The sequence below is a fragment of the Lytechinus variegatus genome, chromosome 16, assembly GCF_018143015.1.
Source record: "Lytechinus variegatus isolate NC3 chromosome 16, Lvar_3.0, whole genome shotgun sequence".
In the NCBI taxonomy this organism is placed as follows: Eukaryota; Metazoa; Echinodermata; class Echinoidea; order Temnopleuroida; family Toxopneustidae; genus Lytechinus; species Lytechinus variegatus.
Genome location: NC_054755.1, coordinates 2,090,691 through 2,116,791, shown reverse-complemented (window position 1 = coordinate 2,116,791; position 26,101 = coordinate 2,090,691). Strand labels below are relative to the sequence as shown.

Genomic DNA, 26,101 nt, shown 5'->3' with positions numbered 1-26,101 from the left:
CTTCTACGTTTCTTTTCCCCTTTCTCCCTCTTTTTTTGATTTGGGGGCAGCTAATTGAGGGGTACATGCCCCCCCCCCCCCCGTAGTTACACCACTGACCTTGAGAAACACATTCAGGAATTTAGAGACATATAGACTAGCATTTATTTGGAAGTTTATAATACAGTGCTCCAAATGATAGGGTTCATTTTGAAAATTTTACCCCGGTTACCGCATACCTGCTTGTTCCCACTGACACTAATAATTAAATTTATTGTCATGCAAAACAAAATTTAGATAAAAAAAATCTTTTGGCTCACATTATTTTTATTATACAGAAAATATTACAATAATGATAATAATCACAAACAAAAGGATACGAACCGAAGAACATACTCCTACATTTCTGTTGAGGGAGAGGGGATATCAACTTATTAGGAGTATTTGATGTCCCCTAGCCTGACCCCTAAAGCATATAACTAACTTAGAACCAAATTCCCTGCCATATCATATATTTTTCGCTCCCGTATAATAAAATGCATGGAACGGGTAACAACGCAAGCTCCCTCCGTAATTCTTGCCCCCCCCCCCATCGTGAAGTGAAATCAAATGACCTCATATACAAACACCAATCGGCCGGGCCTGTTTGGGTGCTATGCATATACAGTGCGTTTCAAAAAAAAGTTTACACTTTGAAAAAGCCCTGGGAATTTAAAAATATACAACATGTGGGCATTTTTTTCACATATATTTTTGGCTTGGCTCTCATCTATAAAATGAAAGTAAAAGTTATGACAGAATGTTACACTTGAGTGAGCACTGTCCATTTTTGTAAAGCTCGCAGAAATCTGTTTGCGCAGAAATGCTCGTTTTCACGCTATGTCAAGCCTTAAGGGGAAAGGACGAAATCAGACTTACCCTGCGAAACATTTCTCAGACATTTCCCTTGCACTTTTAGTCAATTGACATAAAACAAATACATTCAAGCATTTTGTAACAATTTTGCCACCCAAATTGAAATTTGAACACTTAGTAAGCACAAACTTTACCCTTTTTTGTGCCAGCTGGATCTGAGGACGTAACTTAATCTGAACAAAAGTTTATAGCAGATATATCCAGCATTTTTCACTAAGTTTTTATCATTTAAAGTGGGTTTACATTTCCTTTGTAATGTAATACGTGTTTCTTCACACTTTTCCCAAACTTGACAATGATTAACAAAATAAAAATCAAGCCGAAGCCAATCACAGCTCAGTGTGAGGCAAATATCGTCACGATGGCCTCGGTGTGTGGGGGAGTGGATAGGGCGCAATGCTCTCTCCGAAGTGTTTTGGGCAAGGAAACAAGTTTAAAAAGGTTGAAAATATCTTCAAATCAATTTCACTAGCTAAATTCCACGTGTTCTTCGGGACCAGGGTCTACTTTTATCCTCATAACTATTTCAAAGTTCTGCGCAAATGATTTTTCACTAACTTTTCAAAAGTAAGTGGTGCTCACTCAAGCGGAAATAATTTTCGACATTTATATCGGCATTTGCTTAAATGGACCTGTACCAATGTGGAAAAATCTTCAGGATATTACGAATGTATAATTTTACCGGATTTCTTCAAAGTGTAAACTTTTTTTTGATACGCACTGTAGATTAAATGATTATGAAAAACATTCAACCATTTTGAATACGTGATTAGTTTGTGTTTTTTGTCCTTTTCTCCCACGTATATACACAATATTTTCATGGTATTAAATAAACCAACGTCGAAAAATCCCAAGGCCCCAGAAGCCCCCTCAATTTTTTTAGTCTAGAACCGTGTCTGGCACACGTGGATTTGTCTGACAATGACCATGATGACCTGGGGTCCGTTGCAGAAAGACTTGCAATCAGTCGCAACTCTAAAAATCATGTGCAACCTGATTTTCAACCAATCAACAGCGCGCATTTTGGACTTGCGATTGATTTTTTGACTTGCGTTTAAACGCAACTTTTTCTGCAACGGTCACCCTATGGTAAGTGTTGTTTTTTTAATTCTCCACATCCGATAAGATTTGAGGTTTCTTCTTCATTTTGGGAAATAGCATGAAAACAAAAGTCAGAACATCAACTGAGGCGAGAAGCTTGAATGTTGCGTCGTAGGATGAAAACTTGTCGGCTACGAACCCTGTACCGAGAAATTGGAAATAAAATGTTATAAAAGAAGAGAACAAAAATGGATAGTTTAAACAAAAGAAGATGTATACATGACTGTAAAAACAAATTTCCTATCAAACAATATTGTTTTTTAAAAAAATCACTCCCTAAGGATTTTTATATTATTTCAAACGTGATGCGCACAAATATTTGTAATTAAAATATTTTTCAGTGCTCATGTTGTATCTCATCTTATATCCCTTTTCTCTCTCTCTCTCTTTCTCCTTTTCTCTCTACCTCTCTCTTTATCTTTCTCCTTTTTTCTTATTTTTCTTCCGGTTTTTTTTTAATTTCTATTTCTACTGGGTATTTTTTTATCTCTTTGAAAAATCATAATCATAACTGCCGGTCGCTCTCTCCCGTGCTGCCGATATACTACAATCAAAATGTCTTTGGCCGAGTTCCATAGAAGTATACCAAGTATCCGGTATACGATGCACGTTTAGAAACAAACTATAGGATATTGCCTAAAAGCCGTTCACATTAGAAAGAATTTTTCGGAAATGCTTAATATCGAACTTGTTCGATTTTCGTGCAGCGTATGGATTACACCCGGGGGGGGGGGCACTTCCAATGACCATATGCCACCACGGGGTCTTGAAAAACACCCTAAACACGTATTTTCCATATTTTGAAAATGCACCCCTAACAAGTACTGGCGTGTGAAACCCTACCCTTAACAAGTATTTGAAACAAATTACGATTGGCAAGTATTCCCAGAACTGAGCCCCTAAACAATATCTTCCATATTCTAAAAATGCACCCCTTAACAAGTATTGGAAACAAAACGATACTCTTAGCAAGTATTCCCTGAAATTAACCCCTAAACAAGCACAGAGATATTTTATTGATATGTCACGCGTCTGTCGGTCGTCGGTTTTACCTTTAGACACCATTATTTTGGTTTAGTAAACGGCCCAACCTTCCACACCTCGCGCAAATCGGACTCTAAACACGAAGTGTTGGGGCAAAAAGGACATCCTTTATAAGACATTTGGATTTTGTTTCATCATCCCCGCATATTTGACCCTAAACACGTATATTTTTCCAAGCGAAATAGATACCCTTTTTTCAATATTTTTGTGTTTTTGACACTCTTATCACGTTACGTACGTAACGTGCCCTGTCATGAAAATACATCCTTTTTACGTGTTTTTTTTTTGGTCGCGCATGGTATCCACTCATCCATGTAAGTGGACCCCGGGGGATTACAATGTCAAATGCCCCCTCCCCGAAGATATTTTGTTTTTAACTGGAAAAACAATATCTCATGCATATTTCGCGTGATTTATATGGGATCCTCATTTTTCTTTCTTTTTGACCGTGAAATGAATGAAGAAACAAGGTCAAAATGGATAAACTAACACGCATCGCGGGTTAGTTCAGCCTTGTTTCATTGTAGTTTGAGCAATATCTAATTACTTCCACGTGAACTTAGCCTTTGAGCATTTTGAGTATCATGGTGACCCTTCACATCGCTAAAAATCTGAAGGAATTATTATTAGATCCATGCAGGCTTTCTTCAATTCAAGTATTTTTCTTCCAATTGACACTTCATCCATTTTTCAAATAGTACAAAAGATAATAAATGTGAATACAGAAAAAACATTATGTGAAGGGAAGAAAGGATTCCGGATATACGTATATAATATCAAATATTTATTTAATTATTTATTTATTTATTTGTTTGTTTCTGCATGTCATGGTAATGTACATAGTGTAACCATCACAAAAATTGATTACATTGAATTTTACAGAATAATAATGTATAATTATGATGATTAACATAACATTAACATAACTGATTATAACAAGGTTGCAGACATGCAGTGGTATGACAAAATAAGCAGATGCTTGCCGCTGTTGTCAGACCTTTGGATATATGAAATGCATACATAAATATAAAAAAAAACAATACTGAAAAGTAAAAACTAATGATTACTCAAAGAAGGGAAAGAAAAAGAAAAACAAAACAAAGAAAACTAAATATCTAACAATGCAAGCGGTCAAACAGAAAAGTCAATGACTAAAACATAAACATGTTGCATTCCCTTCTTCATTCGATCCCGTGGAGATGAAACATAAAAGAGAGCCACATACCTGACAAATATCCTCCGAGGAAAAATCCAAAGGCTTCTACGATGTTGTTCAAACTCAAAACTATGGGAAGGTTTTCAGATGAAAATCGATTCCTGACGATCAGGATTCCCAAGCACGCTCTTCCAGCAAGGGCTGCAGCAGAACAAAATGATGTCATCAACACGATGTAATAGTGAGGTATGAATAAATCACACGTTATAGAAATGATGTTGAGGATCGTTAAAAACAGATGAATGTTGATTGGGTCAACTGAGTTGTGGGTGAGGGCAGCAATGATGAGTCGGACAGAAAAGTTTCCGACAGCAGCAACAAAGGTTACGATGATTGTATATTCGTGGGAGATCCCATGCTGTAAGACCTTTGGTATAAGGAAATCGTGCCATCCATTGTAAACAAAAAAGAATACACCGACAGATAAGAAAATGAATAAGGAAAACGGATCGTCGTAAAACCCAATGTTTCGAATCCAGAATGAGACCTTTCTTGCAATACTGACTACGCAATCGAGGTGATTTGTAGGAATTGTTTCATGATTTAGGCATGCCTGGTCGACGGCCACTCGATCATGTCCATAGGAAGGAGTTAGAAGCGGATCCGTGTCAGCGACGTCATCACAGGGGCCCTTGTCTGTTGTTTCTCCAGAAGAGCAACCATTACTTTCTGCTTCATAGATCGTATCATCAGCCTGGTCGCAGCGTTCCATCTCTTCTTCTTCTTCTCTTGCAGCTTTAAAGCCGTCAACTGTTACCAGAATGGCAAAAACGCATGCGATTCCGGCCAGCATGCACATCATGAGAATTCCGAGAATTAGAAGAACACCTCGCCAATCGTAATACTTCAGCAGTTTGTCGGCCAGGAACGGGAATAGAACCATGCCGGCAGAGTATCCGCAAGACGATAGACTGTACAAGAGGTTGAAGTAGTCCCCAGCAAACCTGTCCATAGCAGTCAGGGATGCCATACGCAAAATATAGAGCCCGATTCCTAAATTGATTGGGATGGTAGAGAAAACGAAATACTATGAGAGTTTTAAATCCTAAATCATTCGCTATATAGTTCTTTCAATCCATCCTCACATCCCAAACCCATGCAAGAAGAGAGTATCTCCCCTCCCCCACTTCTTCACCCCGTGAAAAATAATTTTAGCAGTTCAGTAGAATCGTATATTTCAAGAATGAAACTAATTAACATTATTCTTTAGTACAGCTAGGGAATAGGAATATTCTGCTATACTGACACGACTCCAGTTCTTCGATCCTTGGTACAGTAGCGAGTGGATTATTTTTCTTCAGACATGTCAGATATACATGTACTCCTACCAAATTGTATGCCCCTAAAATATTGTTCTCAATTGAAGAGTTCTTCGACAGGTTGCTTATAAAACTAAACTATGATTCTGATAATTGTTTACGGGAAAGATAGCAAATGGAATATGCTTTGCTTTAGATATAAAGATAAATGACGGTGGCTTTTGATTGTCCTTTTCGCAGTTTCTTACCAGATATCCCAAAGGTGACGAATAAATGCCAGTTGCTTGTTGATCTGGACGCAAGAATGACAGGACTGCTTCCAATAATGGCACCGGTAATCATGAGATACTGCAGATTGGAAGTCCGCTTGATCACAAAAGCTATGATGGGAGCTAATAAGATGCAAACAGAACAAAACACCTCACAAATCTCCAATTTAAGGAAAAATATGTCATGAATACATAATCATATGGCCTTAAAGAGTATGTTCTCCCAAATAATTTGATACCATATTTATTGTGGTGTGTGTTAACGTTTGGATGATCAGGAGGTATTCTTTGCCGTTATGTAAATCTCGATTTGTGCCTAAGTAAGACATGACTGCAATGAATGAGATCTTAATGATGTTATAATCCTACAAGGGTTGCAAAAATCCATTTCAAAACACCTTTTCAGTAATTTGCAATATCTAATCAGTACTTTTTAGTATCAATTTTCAAGCTAGTTTCATTGAAAAGGGATTTGCAAATATGTTTACTGAAAAGAATACCTAATGATAATCCAGGCGTGAAAACATACCACAAATATATGATATCAAATTATTTGGGAGAAGACTCGTTCCAGCCATATAGAATGATTATGTGTTCATGACATTTCTTTCTTAAATTGGTGATTTGTGAAGCGTCATTTTTTTTACTCACACGGTATAGATCCTAGGGGCATATCAGAATCTTACGAAAGCCTTTTAGTCGATGCGAAAACGTCATTACGACTTAAAACATGTAAAATCAAAGTTTGCTTTTATTTAAGGGAGGCATGATAATTATGTGCTGAGCCCTGTTACAACCGGTAATTTTACACCAACGCAATAATATTAATAGGTAGTTTTCGCATTTTCCACGGGGAAACTCTCTAAACAACGCATCAATTCCTTATAGAAAATGCAATCAAAATCACGATAGAGAGCTGAGAGGCTTTTGTCGAAAGTTGGTGGACTGGGAAAGCAGATCATTCGAAGATCTACACCGGACGAACAATTGTAAACAAGTCGTTTACCAGAGTCAAGAGATTCCGATACTGTCCCGGTCTACCAACTTTCGACAAAAGCCTCTCAGCTCTCCATTCAATTTACTTGCATTTTCAAAGGAATTGGTGCGCTGTAGAGAGTTTTTCCTTAGTAAATGCGTAAAGTGCGGATGTCCCATGCAGCCAAAAATGGGCAGATCTGAAGTGGGTGTCCTTCCAATTTCACTATCTTCATTTTTTTTCAACATGTTTTTATTAGGATTTCATTCAAATGAAATACATAAACTGCAGATAAATACAAAAAAAAATACAAATCTTCATTTCATATCAACAAGGATATGCAAAAAAAGTACATATATATTTACCAAGAACTGAAGCAAATAAGGACGGAATGAAACTCCTTAAATTATATTTTTATATCTGAAAACGAAAGAAATTACTTAACTGAGTCCCCAACCCTCTATGTTTTTAACAATAATTAATATTAAATGGCTATATAAATTATTTGCAGGAAAACAGAAATCAACCATTTTTAAATCAAGCTTCAACATAACTTTACATAATTATACACACATACACACACCCACCTTAACACCCGTATAACCATGCACATACCATGCATACGTAAACAAACATAATATATACAAATCTGCATAATGAACGTTTAACATTTGGCGCAATACAGACACACACGGGTGTCTGGAAAACGAAGACCGAAGACCGAAGACCGGGGACACGTATCACACTCGTGTGAAAGCGTTTGTAGTTCACGCACGAAGTGTGTACAAAGCAGTGCAAAGTGTGTACAAAACACGTGCGCGGGTTAGAATGGACTTTGGACCTTGCCCCCTACACCATGTTCTCCCATTGACATAACGCATGTCCCCGGTCTTCGATCTTCGTTTTCCAGACCTGTTGTTGGGTGTCTGGAAAACGAAGACAGAAGACCGGGGATCGCATCCGTCTAGCTAAAATAAACCATTATTATATTCAGATCAAATTCAGGAATATTCTGATATTGGATATGTAGTCAGTTATGATTGGTTGATAAGTTAATGATTAATTGTAAGGATGTCGTTATCAGCTAGGGCATAATTAATACATAACAATTATAACGTACAATACACCTCATACTGCGCAATCACGTACAAGCAGTCTCAACTTAACTGCCGTTTGCAACTACCATTGACATTACGCGTGTCCCCGGTCTTCCGTCTTCGTTTTCCAGACCTGTTGTTGGGTGTCTGGAAAACGAAGACAGAAGACCGGGGCCATCGCATCCGTCTAGCTAAAATAAACCATTATTATATTCAGATCAAATTCAGGAATATTCTGATATTGGATATGTGATCAGTTATGATTGGTATTGATATAAGTTAATGATTAATATTGTATGGATATCGTGATGTGAATGATAATTGATTGAGCAATATATCGCGCTCAGCTGGCATTAAAATTTTACTACCATTGACACACATGTCCCCGGTCTTCGATCTTCGTTTTCCAAACCTGTTGTTGGGTGTCTGGAAAACGAAGACAGAAGACCGGGGATCGCATCCGTCTAGCTAAAATAAACCATTATTATATTCAGATCAAATTCAGGAATATTCTGATATTTATAGTCGGTTATGATTGGTTGATAAGTTAATGATTAATTGTAAGGATGTCGTTATCAGCTAGGGCATAATTAATACATAACAATTATAACGTACAATACACCTCATACTGCGCAATCACGTACAAGCAGTCTCAACTTAACTGCCGTTTGCAACTACCATTGACATTACGCGTGTCCCCGGTCTTCCGTCTTCGTTTTCCAGACCTGTTGTTGGGTGTCTGGAAAACGAAGACAGAAGACCGGGGATCGCATCCGTCTAGCTAAAATAATCCATTATTATATTCAGATCAAATTCAGGAATATTCTGATATTGGATATGTAGTCAGTTATGATTGGTTGATAAGTTAATGATTAATTGTAAGGATGTCGTTATCAGCTAGGGCATAATTAATACATAACAATTATAACGTACAATACACCTCATACTGCGCAATCACGTACAAGCAGTCTCAACTTAACTGCCGTTTGCAACTACCATTGACATTACGCGTGTCCCCGGTCTTCCGTCTTCGTTTTCCAGACCTGTTGTTGGGTGTCTGGAAAACGAAGACAGAAGACCGGGGATCGCATCCGTCTAGCTAAAATAAACCATTATTATATTCAGATCAAATTCAGGAATATTCTGATATTGGATATGTGATCAGTTATGATTGGTTGATATAAGTTAATGATTAATATTGTATGGATATCGTGATGTGAATGATAATTGATTGAGCAATGTATCGCGCTCAGCTGGCATTAAAATTTTACTACCATTGACATAACACATGTCCCCGGTCTTCGATCTTCGTTTTCCAAACCTGTTGTTGGGTGTCTGGAAAACGAAGACAGAAGACCGGGGATCGCATCCGTCTAGCTAAAATAAACCATTATTATATTCAGATCAAATTCAGGAATATTCTGATATTGGATATGTAGTCAGTTATGATTGGTTGATAAGTTAATGATTAATTGTAAGGATATCGTTATCAGCTAGGGCATAATTAATACATAACAATTATAACGTACAATACACCTCATACTGCGCAATCACGTACAAGCAGTCTCAACTTAACTGCCGTTTGCAACTACCATTGACATTACGCGTGTCCCCGGTCTTCCGTCTTCGTTTTCCAGACCTGTTGTTGGGTGTCTGGAAAACGAAGACAGAAGACCGGGGATCGCATCCGTCTAGCTAAAATAAACCATTATTATATTCAGATCAAATTCAGGAATATTCTGTTATTGGATATGTGATCAGTTATGATTGGTTGATAATTTAATGATTAATATTGTATGGATATCGTGATGTGAATGATAATTGATTGAGCAATATATCGCGCTCAGCTCAGCTGGCATTAAAATTTTACTACCATTGACATAACACATGTCCCCGGTCTTCGATCTTCGTTTTCCAGACCTGTTGTTGGGTGTCTGGAAAACGAAGACAGAAGACCGGGGATCGCGTATAATTTTGTCTAGCTAAGGTAGGCCTATCATTCAGCACCATTCAAGAATATTTTGATCTTGGATACGTCATCTGCCATGATTGGCTGCAGATAAGTTATGGTTATTTGTGTGAATGGTTCTAGGACAATTACCCCCCGGACAATTACCCCCCGGACAATTTAACTACCCCCGGACTACAACCCCTCGGACAATCACCCCCGGACAATTCCCCCCGGACAACTACCCCCGAACAACTACCCCCGGACAATAAGCCCCCGAGGACACTTATCCCCCGGACAATTATCCTCGAGGACAATTACCCACTGGACAATTACCCTCGAGGACAATTATCCCCGGACAATTACCCCTGCCTGCACCAGTTCAAGAATATTTTGATCTTGGATACGTCATCTGCTATGATTGGCTGCGGATAAGTTATGGTTATTTGTGTGAATGGTTCTAGGACAATTACCCCCGGACAATTACCCCCCGGACAACTACCCCCGGACAATTACCCCCCGAGGACAACTACCCCCCGGACAATTACACCCCGGACAACTACCCCCTGGACAATCACCCCCGGACAATTCCCCCCGGACAACTACTCTCGAACAACTACCCCCGGACAATAAGCCCCCCGAGGACACTTACCCCCCGGACAATTATCCTCGAGGACAATTACCCCCTGGACAATAACCCCCGAGGACAATTATCCCCCGGACAATTTCCCCTGCCTGAGGACAATTACCCCCATAAAATCATCCCTTCTCTCCAGCATCAATGTTAGAAGCGGGACCCTTTTTAAGTTTTGGTAGGTGGCACAGGTTTTTCGAAATATTTTCTTCTTTATCTTACCTTGATAATTTTTTCTTTCTGTTTGATATTGCTCTTTTTCCTATTCTCTCACTTTCTTCTTTTTTCCGTTTTTTGTTTGTTTAGCGGCGCCTTCTGCATCATAAAAAATGGGGGGGGGGTCTTGCACCCGAAATCTCCCGTTTGGCTATGCATATATTCATCAGAAAATGTGTAAACTGGCCCTCATACTAAGTTTTCATAGATGAATTGAACACGATTAGTCATAATAATCACAAATGCTGAATATCTCCGATTCCAACTGATCTCATTTTTTTGAATATTTATTTCGGGTTCAATTTCAGGAAAGAAATCAGGCAAATAGATCAAACGTAAAAAGACACCTTTATAGGTAAAAATATATTGAAAGTCGATAACGCATCTATCAACACTAACACTGTCAAGTAGGACTTATAATCCTGTTATTTTAAAACAATTCAACTAATAAGAAGCTAAAAATTATGAAACGATTGGTGCACATTCCAGCAAGCTCAAAAACTTTATGCAAAGATAATACAAACAAGAACACCTTGTAATTTTACCATTTAGGCCCTAAATGGTAAAATTACAAGAAGTGTTTTGTGTTTTACTCTTGGGTGAAAGCAACATTAAAGAAGGAAATTAAGTACCAAAATTACTAAATTGTAAACAATTGTAAAGAATATGACATAATCAAAAACTGATTTTTCTAAACAAATTGGCAATCATGATAGTAAACAATTCGTTTAAGATGCATTTTAAGGACGGTACGTAAGAATTTATAAAGAAGTAGACCTATGCAAATCAAATAATGCGACTGAGCAGCGTGAGCTGAAAATGTTAATATTTAGACCTAAAAAGGACATTTTACAGAGCACTTTCAAGAAAAAATCAATTTGTAAAAGTGAAAAAATAATGAAAGCTCGATATCCGAGATAAAATATGTTTTGTATATTAAATTCAAATCTTGATATTTTAAGCTCCATATATGTCAGCGCGAAGCGCGAGCTGAAAATTTTTGGAATTGCATGTATATATTTTAACCTGAAAATTGACTATTCTGGGCAATGTTTGTGAACCTGAACAAGATGCGTATGTAACTAGATAATTACTGCAAGCGCAAAGCGCGAGCAGAAATTGTTATTAACTGTCCTATAGCATTATCGAAAAGGGACCTGTTAAGGACTGTTTATAGGTACCCACGAAGACGGTATATATATTTCAATAAAGCATTTTTTTAACATTCCGACCTAAAAGAATGGTAATTACTTTTTGTATCAATAAAAGGGATAGGTATGTAACGAAACAATGGATGCGAGCGCGAAGCGCGAGAGGAAAAAAAAGAGATTTCAGACCTAAAAGCGGGACACTATTCATATTTTGTAAATCATAAATAAGATATAGTTAATTGGGTATCATTACTAATGCGATCGTGAAGCGCGAGCAGACAATTATTGATATTATGATGTGAAACTGGATAATTCAAGTAGATTTTAAAAAAAGAACATGCAGGCTATCGCGCATGTTTTAGATTTGGACCTAGAATCTGGGCTTTTTGAATACATTCTTTAAAGCCTCGGTATAGCTTTGGTAAAGGGTCAATAATGTGATTGATAATCGAATATTATCTAATATGACAGTCTTACTGAAGCGTAGAGCTCGTGTTCTCTGAGAAAAATTCAAATATTCAAATCTTGGATATATAGCGTCCTCTCTCGGCGATGCTTGTTCTAAATTAAAAAAATGGGCATTCAAGCACTTATCTTATAAATTTAGTAATTAGATATCCAAAAGTTACAAAGAAAATATCTTGAAAGTTTCAGCCCATTCCATGATTTGGAATAGGATTTAATTGAAAGACAAAAACACACAGATATTTTAATTTGATCGGGTGACCCGATCAAGTTAAATTTCCATGTAAAATCGCAAAAGTTATCCTGTAAAACACATTTTCATTTCATATCCTCCACATCATAACTGTTAGAGAGCATATCCATTCATATTAGCTAGCAATGAATTGGAATAGTGATAGGTGCATTTTGGATTTACCAAAACTATACACAAGCTTTAATAGAATATTATAGATAATAGGAACTTGGCAAATCAAACAATGTGACCACGCAGCGTGAGCTTAAAAAAATGCTGATATGTAGACAATACAAGTGGAATGCCTCTGGCCGTCTCACCTGCATCGCGCGGTTCAATATAGCAGCAGTGCTGACTTTGAATACTACTCTAACTCGCACAAGATGTTCAGTGATACATGGTTACTCTTATGTCCACTTTTTATGAACTAGACCAATAAACTTACAGATCGAGATATGATGGTTATTCAACAAAAAAACCCAACATGGCCAAAGTTCACTGACCTTACAAGACCTTTGACCTTGATCATGTGACCTGAAACTCGAACAGGATGTTCAGTGATACTTGATTACTCTTATGTACAAGTTTCATGAATCAGATCCATTAACTTTCAAAGTTATGATGGTAATTCAACAGATACACCCAATTCGGCCAAAGTTCATTGACCTTTGACCTTGGTCATGTGACCTGAAACGTGCACAGGATGTTCAGTGATACTTGATTACTCTAATGTCCAAGTTTAATGAACTAGACCAATAAACTTTCAAAGTTATGATGGTAATTCAACAAATACCCCGATTCGGCCAAAGTTCATTGACCCTAAATGACCTTTGACCTTAATCATGAGACCTGAAACTTGCACAAAATTTTCAGTGATGCTTGATTACTATTATGTCTAAGTTTCATGAATCAGATCCATAAACTCTCAAAGTTATGATGGGAATTCAACAGATATCCCCAATTCGGCCAAAGTTCATTGACCCTAAATGACCTTTGACCTTGGTCATGTGACATGAAACTCTAATAGGATGTTCAGTAATACTTGATTAACCTTATGGCCAAGTTTTATCAACTAGGTCCAGATACTTTCTAAGTTATGACGTCATTTCAAAAACTTAACCTCAGGTTAAGATTTGATGTTGACGCCGCCGTCGCCGTCGGAAAAGCGGCGCCTATAGTCTCACTTTGCTTCGCAGGTGAGACAAAAACGGACATTTTACAGAGCACTTACATTTGTGAATGAAAAAATATTGAAAGTTCGATGTCCGAGCTAATTATGTTTTGTATAATAAATTCAAAACTTGCTCCATATCAGCCTAGATGTATTGAGCAAGATATGAATCTCATCGAACAGGCAATTCTGGCTCGAAGCGCAAAGATTTATTTATGGTAACATGAAAGATTTTTTTTTTGGCAAGTGTTCCCCTCACATTATTTCATTCACTCGTCTTCCTCCTCTTTTTTCCACTTATCTTTTCTTCTTCTTTTCGTTTTATCTTTTCTTCTTTCTCCCTTTTTTTTGCTCTGCCAATTTTTTTCAGGGGGGGGGGCCTGAGACAGCCACTAGCTGTTGCGTTCTTAATTTATTTTTTTTCCTTCTTGTTTTTTCTGTTTTCTGTTCAGATTTCATGTTAGCATTTTCGCATCCCGTTTATTTTTTGCTCTTATCCATTTCTTTCCCGACTAAAATTTCTGTTTCACTTTGCCATCTCTTTATTTCTAACCCCTTTCTCACTTGTTTATTAGTAGGCCCTATTTCAGGATGATTAGATGTGTTCACTCCAATTATTGGTCCTTTTCCTTTCTCCTCTTGTTTCTTTATTCTTTCCCACTCTCATTGTTTGTCTCGCCCACAAGAGGTGAAGGCGAGACTAATACCCCTTTCATAGTGAGAGCCGAAGTGGAGTTAGTCCGGAGTCCAGGAGGAGTTACTCCACTTTGGAGGGCAATATGAAAATTCTGAGATTAGTTGATCCGGATTCCATATCAATTTGTTGTGTACAAAAAACGCTCCTTTTATAAGGCATAAAAATGGGACGTTTAACGCACAGTCACTAATACGCGCCGCTGTCTTCGCATCGTGCAGGCAATCTACGTGTATAGTGGCGGGCTGCTACATTGCGGTGCAGGGGTGTTCAACTTACATATCGTGAGCGCACTCAGCTGCGTGTTTTCACTTCTTCTCCTTTCTCTCCTTTTCTTATCATTTTTCCTGGCATTACTTGTTTTCATAAATTTCCCTCTCACTTTCCTTGTTTTCTCACTCCCTTCAGTTTTGTAACTGTTCTTGATCACTTGCATTCATTGGCACACCCCCCGGTCAAAAGTGGTACGGTCCTATCCAACATACACTCAAGTCGTCGCTGTACGAATAATGAAAACGTGCAAAATTCTTCACGCGTTGCGTTGCCTAGCTATGCGTGTGTACTGTGTACACACAATGCCATCGGCTGAACCCGCCAAACTATAGTGACCAATTATTGCAAAAGCTTTTGCAAATGTGAAAAGTGACAGAGGTTTTTTTTATCCAATCAAAATAATTCTTAGGTATTCGCAATCTACAGCATTTTCTGCAAAATGTCTTTTTTTGATAGGGTCTATTGTGACGTATATATTTTTTTACAACAATGTGAAGTCGCACCAAACGTTTCGTTTCCTGCACTTGCCCATTGGCTCATGTACAAATGGATTTCCAAAATCATCAAGAAAGGTTCCAAAAACCTCAAAAGTGACAGAACTTAATTTGACTAAAATTAAATGAAAATCATATCATGTTCAAGGTGAGAATCTGCTCTATTCTATTCTGTTTTGATAGATCACCTTGTTGACGCGTTTGGGAGATATCTTAGCAAATCCGTCAAAAAAGGCGTATTTTTTTATTATTCTCCATAGGGAAATAATTTAACACGCTACGCACTGCAAAAAAGGAGCGCAAACAAATTGATATGAAAGCGGTGTACTCAACCCACTTCGAGAAGAGGGTTACAAACGGAGTTACTCCGCACCGGAAATGCGGTATGCACTTATCGCTGTGATCTCGCAACACGTATGGCGCGAACTCGCTTGGAAACCATGGCAACAACAGCGGATACACCGCTGCGGTGTTTGCCAATATGAAAGGGGGTTTAAAGTCGGTCCGCAGTACAAGCGTATAAACTCAATCCGGAGTTATTCCGGAGTAACTCAACTTCGCCTTCAGTATGAAAACGGTATAAATGTCGTCCGCCCGTCGATTCCCAGAGAGGGTTAGCCGATTCTGCGGTGCAAGATAGACCATAAAAGCCAATTCTGCATCGGCCTATGGTTCTGAGCCAAAAGCCGATGCACGTGTAAACAGGGCTTCCAAACGCGTACTGAATGTTGCTGTCTCGAAATGTACGCGTGGGAACGTCTCGGCCGGTTTAACCGCAAAGTAGTAAGCTAGCGACGCACTATTGTTTCATGTTCGCCGACCGTATGGAAAATACATTCACAAGGGCGCGCTTGCCACCTGTCTTAGGTCGATGACATTGCTTTCTATTACAATTAGGTTTATTTTATACGGAGTTTTTAATGGGATGGTCCGGGCTGAAAGTATGTATAGCTTAAAGGAATTGTTTAACTTTGTGAGCAGCCGATTAAAAAAATTCTCAAACCAAGATGAAACATGTGTACAAGTGCATGTATTAGAACTAATAAACCCTGAAAACAACCATAATTGAGAATAAAAAGCTAAAACTACAAGGCAATCCCCGATTTTGTAAATAGGCGTCTTAATAGACACCTAACTAGTACACATAAGTGTATGGGATGAAATTAAGATGGTGTTTCCGGTCACTTTATATTTCAATTTTTGAAGCACTAAATAATCATTTTCGAACGCAATTTTTTCTGGGCTTCATTTTTGGAACATATCACAGACACAGGTGACAAGTGTAACCAATCACTTTAATGAATAGAGTAGAATTCACTGAGTAAAATACCGAAAATTTCATCAAAATCGGATAACAAAGTTATTGAATTTTAAAATTTAGCAATATTTTGTTCGAACAATTATCATTCACATCACGACATCCATACAATTAATCATTAACTTATCAACCAATCATAACTGATTACATATCCAATATCAGAATATTCCTGAATTTGATCTGAATATAATAATGGTTTATTTTAGCTAGACGGATGCGATGGCCCCGGTCTTCTGTCTTCGTTTTCCAGACACCCAACAACAGGTCTGGAAAACGAAGACGGAAGACCGGGGACATGCGTTATGTCAATGGTATAAAATTTTAATGCCAGCTGAGCTGAGCGCGATATATTTCTCAATCAATTATCATTCACATTACGATATCCATACAATTAATCATTAACCAATCATAATTCATTACATATCCAATATCAGAATATTCCTGAATTTGATCTGAATATAATAATGGTTTATTTTAGCTAGACGGATGCGATGGCCCCGGTCTTCTGTCTTCGTTTTCCAGACACCCAACAACAGGTCTGGAAAACGAAGATCGAAGACCGGGGACATGCGTTATGTCAATGGTATAAAATTTTAATGCCAGCTGAGCTGAGCGCGATATATTGCTCAATCAATTATCATTCACATTACGATATCCATACAATTAATCATTAACCAATCATAATTCATTACATATCCAATATCAGAATATTCCTGAATTTGATCTGAATATAATAATGGGTTATTTTAGCTAGACGGATGCGATGGCCCCGGTCTTCTGTCTTCGTTTTCCAGACACCCAACAACAGGTCTGGAAAACGAAGACGGAAGACCGGGGACATGCGTTATGTCAATGGTATAAAATTTTAATGCCAGCTGAGCTGAGCGCGATATATTGCTCAATCAATTATCATTCACATTACGATATCCATACAATTAATCATTAACCAATCATAATTCATTACATATCCAATATCAGAATATTCCTGAATTTGATCTGAATATAATGGTTTATTTTAGCTAGACGGATGCGATGGCCCCGGTCTTCTGTCTTCGTTTTCCAGACACCCAACAACAGGTCTGGAAAACGAAGATCGAAGACCGGGGACATGCGTTATGTCAATGGTATAAAATTTTAATGCCAGCTGAGCTGAGCGCGATATATTGCTCAATCAATTATCATTCACATTACGATATCCATACAATTAATCATTAACCAAGCATAATTCATTACATATCCAATATCAGAATATTCCTGAATTTGATCTGAATATAATAATGGTTTATTTTAGCTAGACGGATGCGATGGCCCCGGTCTTCTGTCTTCGTTTTCCAGACACCCAACAACAGGTCTGGAAAACGAAGATCGAAGACCGGGGACATGCGTTATGTCAATGGTATAAAATTTTAATGCCAGCTGAGCGCGATATATTGCTCAATCAATTATCATTCACATTACGATATCCATACAATTAATCATTAACCAATCATAATTCATTACATATCCAATATCAGAATATTCCTGAATTCGATCTGAATATAATAATGGGTTATTTTAGCTAGACGGATGCGATGGCCCCGGTCTTCTGTCTTCGTTTTCCAGACACCCAACAACAGGTCTGGAAAACGAAGACGGAAGACCGGGGACATGCGTTATGTCAATGGTATAAAATTTTAATGCCAGCTGAGCTGAGCGCGATATATTGCTCAATCAATTATCATTAACTTATCAACCAATCATAATTCATTACATATCCAATATCAGAATATTCCTGAATTTGATTTGAATATAATAATGGTTTATTTTTGCTAGACGGATGCGATGGCCCCGGTCTTCTGTCTTCGTTTTCCAGACACCCAACAACAGGTCTGGAAAACGAAGATCGAAGACCGGGGACATGCGTTATGTCAATGGTATAAAATTTTAATGCCAGCTGAGCTGAGCGCAATATATTGCTCAATCAATTATCATTCACATTACGATATCCATACAATTAATCATTAACCAATCATAATTCATTACATATCCAATATCAGAATATTCCTGAATTTGATCTGAATATAATGGTTTATTTTAGCTAGACGGATGCGATGGCCCCGGTCTTCTGTCTTCGTTTTCCAGACACCCAACAACAGGTCTGGAAAACGAAGATCGAAGACCGGGGACATGCGTTATGTCAATGGTATAAAATTTTAATGCCAGCTGAGCTGAGCGCGATATATTGCTCAATCACTTATCATTCACATTACGATATCCATACAATTAATCATTAACCAATCATAATTCATTACATATCCAATATCAGAATATTCCTGAATTTGATCTGAATATAATAATGGGTTATTTTAGCTAGACGGATGCGATGGCCCCGGTCTTCTGTCTTCGTTTTCCAGACACCCAACAACAGGTCTGGAAAACGAAGACGGAAGACCGGGGACATGCGTTATGTCAATGGTATAAAATTTTAATGCCAGCTGAGCTGAGCGCGATATATTGCTCAATCAATTATCATTAACTTATCAACCAATCATAATTCATTACATATCCAATATCAGAATATTCCTGAATTTGATTTGAATATAATAATGGTTTATTTTTGCTAGACGGATGCGATGGCCCCGGTCTTCTGTCTTCGTTTTCCAGACACCCAACAACAGGTCTGGAAAACGAAGATCGAAGACCGGGGACATGCGTTATGTCAATGGTATAAAATTTTAATGCCAGCTGAGCTGAGCGCGATATATTGCTCAATCACTTATCATTCACATTACGATATCCATACAATTAATCATTAACCAATCATAATTCATTACATATCCAATATCAGAATATTCCTGAATTTGATCTGAATATAATAATGGGTTATTTTAGCTAGACGGATGCGATGGCCCCGGTCTTCTGTCTTCGTTTTCCAGACACCCAACAACAGGACCGGAAAACGAAGACGGAAGACCGGGGACATGCGTTATGTCAATGGTATAAAATTTTAATGCCAGCTGAGCTGAGCGCGATATATTGCTCAATCAATTATCATTAACTTATCAACCAATCATAATTCATTACATATCCAATATCAGAATATTCCTGAATTTGATTTGAATATAATAATGGTTTATTTTTGCTAGACGGATGCGATGGCCCCGGTCTTCTGTCTTCGTTTTCCAGACACCCAACAACAGGTCTGGAAAACGAAGATCGAAGACCGGGGACATGCGTTATGTCAATGGGAGAACATGTGTAGGGGGCAAGGTCCAAAGTCCATTCTAACCCGCGCACGTGTTTTGTACACACTTTGCACTGCTTTGTACACACTTCGTGCGTGAACTACAAACGCTTTCACACGAGTGTGATATGTGTCCCCGGTCTTCGGTCTTCGGTCTTCGTTTTCCAGACACCCCACACACACACACAATACACACACACACCCTCTAACATATATATATATATATGTGTGTGTGTGTGTGTGTGTGTGTAAAGCTTTACAATATTGTAAAGAAATGGATGAAGAGAACAATGGTAGCTTAAATCAAGGTTCCCCAGAGCTATCTACCCTTTTGGAAAAATTGTTGATGCCGAAAAAATGTCTCTGCCGGGAATCGAACCCGGGCCCCCAGCTTTGAACGCCGGTGCCTTAACCACTAGACCACAGAGACGGGTTAGTGGCTAGACTGAGCCCGATCCGATTGACCGTCAGATAGACAGATTTTCGACACTATACCAATTATATTTTCCTTTGTCGGGTGAAGGTGAGTTTTGAACAATGACAAGCCGCCATGCCTCAGCTGGATCAAAGCTATTGCTTTGATACAGTACACGTATGAGAGAAGAAATACAAATGTGTAAAGCTTTACATGTACAACAGCTTTTGGCAACTCTTTTTTATTTAAATATTGTAAAGAAATGGAAGAAGAGAACAATGGTAGGCATAGCTTAAATCAAGGTTTCCCAGAGCTATCTACCCTTTTGGAAAATTGGAATTGGTCTAGTTCAAATTTGAACTAGACAAATCAGCACTCCGAAGTGCAGTCACTATACACGCTCTTTGGGAGCTAAATTAGCACTTCACTTTTTAGAGTGTATATATATATATATATATATATATATATATATATATATATATATATATATATATATATATATATATATACATATATATTATATATATATGTATATACATAAATTTTATGTATATATACATATATATATATATTTTGCAACATTTCATTTCTAATATTGCTGCGTATTATCGTGTCTGTGTATTTCATTACAAATTACACATGATTGTTAAGAAGAATAATCATGCTTTCTAAAGATACCACTTTTACATATGATGATGGCACACTAAGAAATTTATTAGTACTCAAACTTGAGTTGCAGAACTTTTTTTGAGGGGTTTATATATATTTCTATGTGTGAGGTTATGTCTGTGTGTGTGTGTGTGTGTGTGTGTGCGAGAGAAATTATATACATGTACAACAGCCTTGGCAACTCTTGTATTTAGATATGTGAAAGAAATGAATTAAGAGAACAATGGTAGGCGTAGCTTAAATCAAGGTTCCCCAGAGCTACCTGCCCTTTTTTTGGAAAAATTGGTGATGCCGCAAAAATGTCTTTGCCGGGAATCGAACCCGGGCCCCCAGCTAGGAACGCCGGTGTCTTAACCACTAGACCTTAGCCACTAACCTGTCCCTGTTTTCACATTTAGACATTGGTACAGATGACAACATAACTGTTGAAAAATCTTTCCTCTTGAGTGAGCATCACTTTCTTTTGAAAAGTTCGTGAAAAATGATGAGTGAATGAATAAAAGTAAGCCTTAATCATGAATAACATATGGACTTTAGCTAGGAAGATTGATTTGAAGGTATCTTTTACCATTTTAATTTATTCCCTTGCCCAAAACACTTCATAGAGCGCCATTGCGCCCCCTCCCCTCCCCACACACCGAAGCCGTCGTGATATCTGCTTTACACGGAGCTGTGATTGGAAAAAAAATGGCTTGGCTAGATTTTTATTTTGTTAATCATTGTCAAACTACTGAAAAGTGTGGTGAAACAAGAATTATATATGAAATGTTTTCTCACTTTAAATGATAAAAACCTGAGAATGCTGGAGATGTCTGAAATAAACTTTTTGTTTCCATTCAGTTAAATCCTCAGATCCAGCTGGCACAAAATAGGAAAAGGTTGTGCTTACCGACAGTCGAAGTTTTTATTTTGGGGGAAAAGTTGTTTAAAAAGTTTAAATGTATCTATTTTATTCAAATTTGCTAAAAATGTACAAGAAATTCATGAGAAATGTACTGCACGGTCAGTTTGTTTCAGTCTTTTTCCTTGACACAGCGTGAAAATGAGCATTTTTGCGCAAACCGATTTCTGCGAGCTTTACAAAAATGGACAGTGCTCACTCAAGTGTAACATTCTGTCGAAAAATTTTCTTTCAGACCCAAACAAAAGAATGTGAAAAATATATCCCAATGGTGTATATTTTTCAATTGCCAGGACTTTTTCAAAGTGTGAGCTTTTTATTGATACGCACTGTATATACATGGGTGCAAAAATTTGCTATGAGACGGTCGTAGCTTCAGAAGTACGCCTTTTATTGGTTGTCATGCAAGCTTTCGATCCATATGATGATCTTCATCGGACGAGTATGGAGGTCCGGTCGCAACAAATCTGAGAGTTTCTTTTGGAGCAGTTAAAGTAGGGTCTAGACGCCACAGCCCCCGGACGACCAGTATATACCCGTATGACCAGTTAAAAAGTTTGAGTTCACCTTCAACCATGGTAATACATGTAATATGAGATGAGTTCTTACAATTAATTGCTGTTCAGTCACCTACTTCATCACTCTGGTATCAAACAGGAGTGCAGACATTGAAAGGATGATAGTCAAAACTACTGTACAACGAGGGCCGTAGCCAGAAGCATTTTGCTGGGGGTGTACCAGCTAAATTTGCCAACTAAATTTGGTGTGACAGCGCCAACGTGAACACAGGGGAGTCTGATGGGGGGAGTGTCCCCCTACAATAATCACATGTAAAAAGATTCAGAATTTTTAGAATTGAAGTAGTGGCATTTGGTGAATACTTGCAAAGATATACAAAGATATTTTCACTGTAAAAATAAACATTTTGGATCAAAATAGAAAGGCTAGTGCGCTGTAGTTGCTAACTTGCAGTATAACAATATTTACCCTAATGTGGCGTACAGTGGGTCACGGCATGGGGGGGGCACTATCAAAAAAATTTGAGTCACTCGGTGAGTGCGCAAAGCGTGCTCAATTGCCACGTAAAGGCTTTTTGACCTTAACGGATATGTAATGTACCTCACTGAGCAAATGATACGAGCGCGAAGCGCGAGCTGAAAATTTTTGATATTCAGACCTAAAAAGGGACATAATAGCAATTAAAAAATAAAAATACTTATCTGTCTCGCTAAACAAACAATGTGAGCGCGAAGTGCGAGATGAAATTTTTGTATTTATTGACCCTAAACAGAGAAAGTTTAAGGACTATTTTTAGGAATCAAATATAAGAATACTCATCTCAACATACTCATCTAATTTGAGTGCCGAACGCTTGATTTTGTTAGAAAACATAAAACACTTTTTTGTAGTCATTGTAATCATGATTAAAATACGCATCTGACTAACCAAATATTGCGAGCGCGAAGTGCGAGCTGAAAATTTAGGAAATTCAGACCTGAAGAAAAGCATTTTAAGTCTTTTTTTGTAGGAAAAGACCTTATCTATTTCAATAACAAAATGATGCGAGTGCGAGCTGAAAATTATGTATATATTGACCCTAAACAGGGACATTTTAAGGACTATTTCTTTTTTTAGAATCCATTAAGAGTATACATATCTCACCATAGTCATCTAATGAATGCGAGTGCTAAGCGATTGCTGATTTTGAATCACATCCAAACACATGAAGAGTTTTTGTAGTCATAGTATCCAAGTCCTTTGGAATGGCATATAGAGACATTCTAGCGCAAAGTGCGAGCTGAAGATATAAGAAATTCAGATCTGAAGAGGGACATTCTTAAGCTTGTTTGCGGGAATCTTCTAAGACTACCATATTTCACTAATCAAATGATGCAAGCGCGAAGCGCGAGCTGAATTATATATATATATATATATATATATATATATATATATAATTATGAAAAAATAATGTAATATAAAATAACATAATATAACATTATAATGTACAATAATTTCTTCTTTCCCCCTACGTTTCTTTCTTCTCCCTATTTTTCTCCCTTTTCTCCGTTTTTTTTTTTTTTGGGGGGGGGGGGGGACCAGTCGATGGGGGAGAGGAGTAGACAAGTCTACAAGTTGTAGACTTGTCTTCATGAATTTGCCAACTGCAGAGTTACCAGTTTTTTAAGTCTTGTGTTTGGTTCTTTTCAGATCTGAAACGGGGCAGTATTTGTACATCACTTTGCTGACTGGTAGATTGCAAAGTGTTCTGTCACTTTAATAGGCCCCTTTTATAATTTGCCAACTATACTTTGGCTTTGATTATTCAAATGAAACCCATATTTCTTTACCTAGTCTTGCCTCTAATTTTACAAAACTAATGTGTTCGTTAAAACGTCAATAATTGTGGTATAATTTGCAAACTTACAAGCTTGTTTATATTGGGCGAGGACCGAGGGCTTACTTTGTGTGTTATACATGTAGCTCCATCTGATTTTGTCCTTTGTACTTGGCTGACTAGCATGACTAGTAGGGCTCTAAGCCAACTGATTGTCTGTACTCTATAAGTCGTAACCTTCTTCGAAGTTAGTACCCCTATTTTTCTTTTCTTTTTCTTTCTTTCTTTCTCTCCCCCTCTCTCCTCCTTTCTTTTTTCTCTTCCTTTCTTTCCCTCTTTCTTTTCTCCCCTATCCTCCATTTTGCCGACTGCCATGAATGTTGGGGGGAGGTCACACGTACCCCCCTCCCTCTATAGCTATACGGCCCTGTGTACAACGTATATGAGCGCCCTCATATAAGACAATACAATGAAAAGAAAAGGGAAGCTGCTGAGATTTGATTAAATCATTTACATATTCATTCAATGTTCTAGACATCTCTAACGAGTTAATTGGCAATGACTCAACTGCTGATCAATAAAAATTCTTCACATTTATTCATTTTCCTTTTTACGCATGGCTGTATGGCTCGGGGCACTGTCCCCTTCCCCTGAAATTTTGAAACATTAAAGAAAACTTTATCAAAATTCATCAATATCCTGTTCGTGCACATATAAGCACCCCTATATACCCGGGGGGGGGGGGCCACTTACATTGACGAGTGGATACCATGCGCGACCAAAAAAACACGTAAAAAGGATGTCCTTTTCACGATATGGCACGTTACGTACGTAACGTGAAAAGGGTGTCAAAAACACAAAAATAATGAAAAAAGGGTATCCATTTCGCTAGTAAAATTACGTGTTTAGGGTCGAATTTGCGGGGATGATAAAACAAAATTAAAATGTTTTATAAAGGATGTCCTTTCTGCCCCAACACTAAGTGTTTAGAGTCCTATTTGCGCGAGGTGCAGAAGGTGGGGTCGTACTAAACCAAATAAGGTAAAGCCGACAACGAAAGGACCCGTAACAATAAAACCTTTCCTTTACTTGTTTAGGGGTTCATTTCAGGAAATATTTGCCAAGAGTATCGTTTTGTTTCCAATACTTGTTAAGGGTAGGGTTTCACACGTCAATACTTGTTAAGGGGTGCATTTTCAGAATATGGAAATTACGTGTTTAGGGTGCTTTTCGAGACCCCATGGTCGCGCATGGTATCCACTCGTGAATGGAAGTGGCCCCCCGGGCCTATATAACAAGCTAGGTTGCTTCGCTACCTCACTTTCAAGTTTCTTCGAAAATTCGGAAGCGTCTTTGCCATGCTTCACATAAAGTGATCTTTAAACAAACATGACTAATTAATCATGAACGATGTATTCGTAAACATAGAATAATAACAGAATTATATTGAATATATTTACTTGACAGTAGGCCTACTGTGTAAAGGAGACCAAGTGTTGTACCAAGATCAGCCGAAGTCATCTCTATGGACTTTGACAGGTCTCGAAAGAGGATTCCCGTGGCCTTGACAAGACCAATGATGGAACAAGATTGCATGAACAAGATCAGAACCACTGGAAAACAAGGAGACTGCAGTACCCTGCTGAATCTATCCATGTTTTACGACAATATTTCACAGAGCAGAAAAGTTATATTATTGGCACTGTTTCCGTTTAAAGAGACATTCTATATTTGAAGAGAGGAAATGAAAAAACAACACTCGATCTTTTCGAAATATCAGGGATCCAAGTTTCCCGCTAGATTGTCCACTTTTATAACCAGCGAAACCAACTTCAACTGTAATGATGAGTACCACAGTAAGGATAAGGACCGATGAGTCTGATACTCAATATCCAGTTGCTGACCGTGACCCGGCCGGAGGAGACAAAGCATTGGAGGGGCACTGTATGTATTGTTTGTGAACAATGCTGTGCCCCTCCGATGCGTTGTCTCCTACGGGTCACGGTCCGCCACTGGACATGGCTTGGTCCTTCTCGTCTACATGCACAGGTTTGCGCTATTCTCATGGTATCAAATAAATTGTCTGAAGTAGTGAGACTTGGTGAG

General features: G+C 38.0%; 1 protein-coding gene across 1 annotated transcript; it reads right to left on the bottom strand.

Moving 5' to 3' along the window:
- Window positions 1-1,998: 1,998 nt before the first annotated feature.
- On the bottom strand, window positions 1,999-25,918 carry LOC121430157 (monocarboxylate transporter 6-like). Its single transcript, XM_041627435.1, has 4 exons — window positions 25,456-25,918; window positions 5,763-5,906; window positions 4,265-5,248; window positions 1,999-2,135 (listed from the first exon to the last, which is right to left on the bottom strand). Exons 1-4 carry the CDS (start codon window positions 25,649-25,651, stop codon window positions 1,999-2,001), a joined length of 1,461 nt encoding a protein of 486 aa, XP_041483369.1. The 5' UTR covers window positions 25,652-25,918.
- Between the last annotated feature and the right edge of the window lie 183 nt (window positions 25,919-26,101).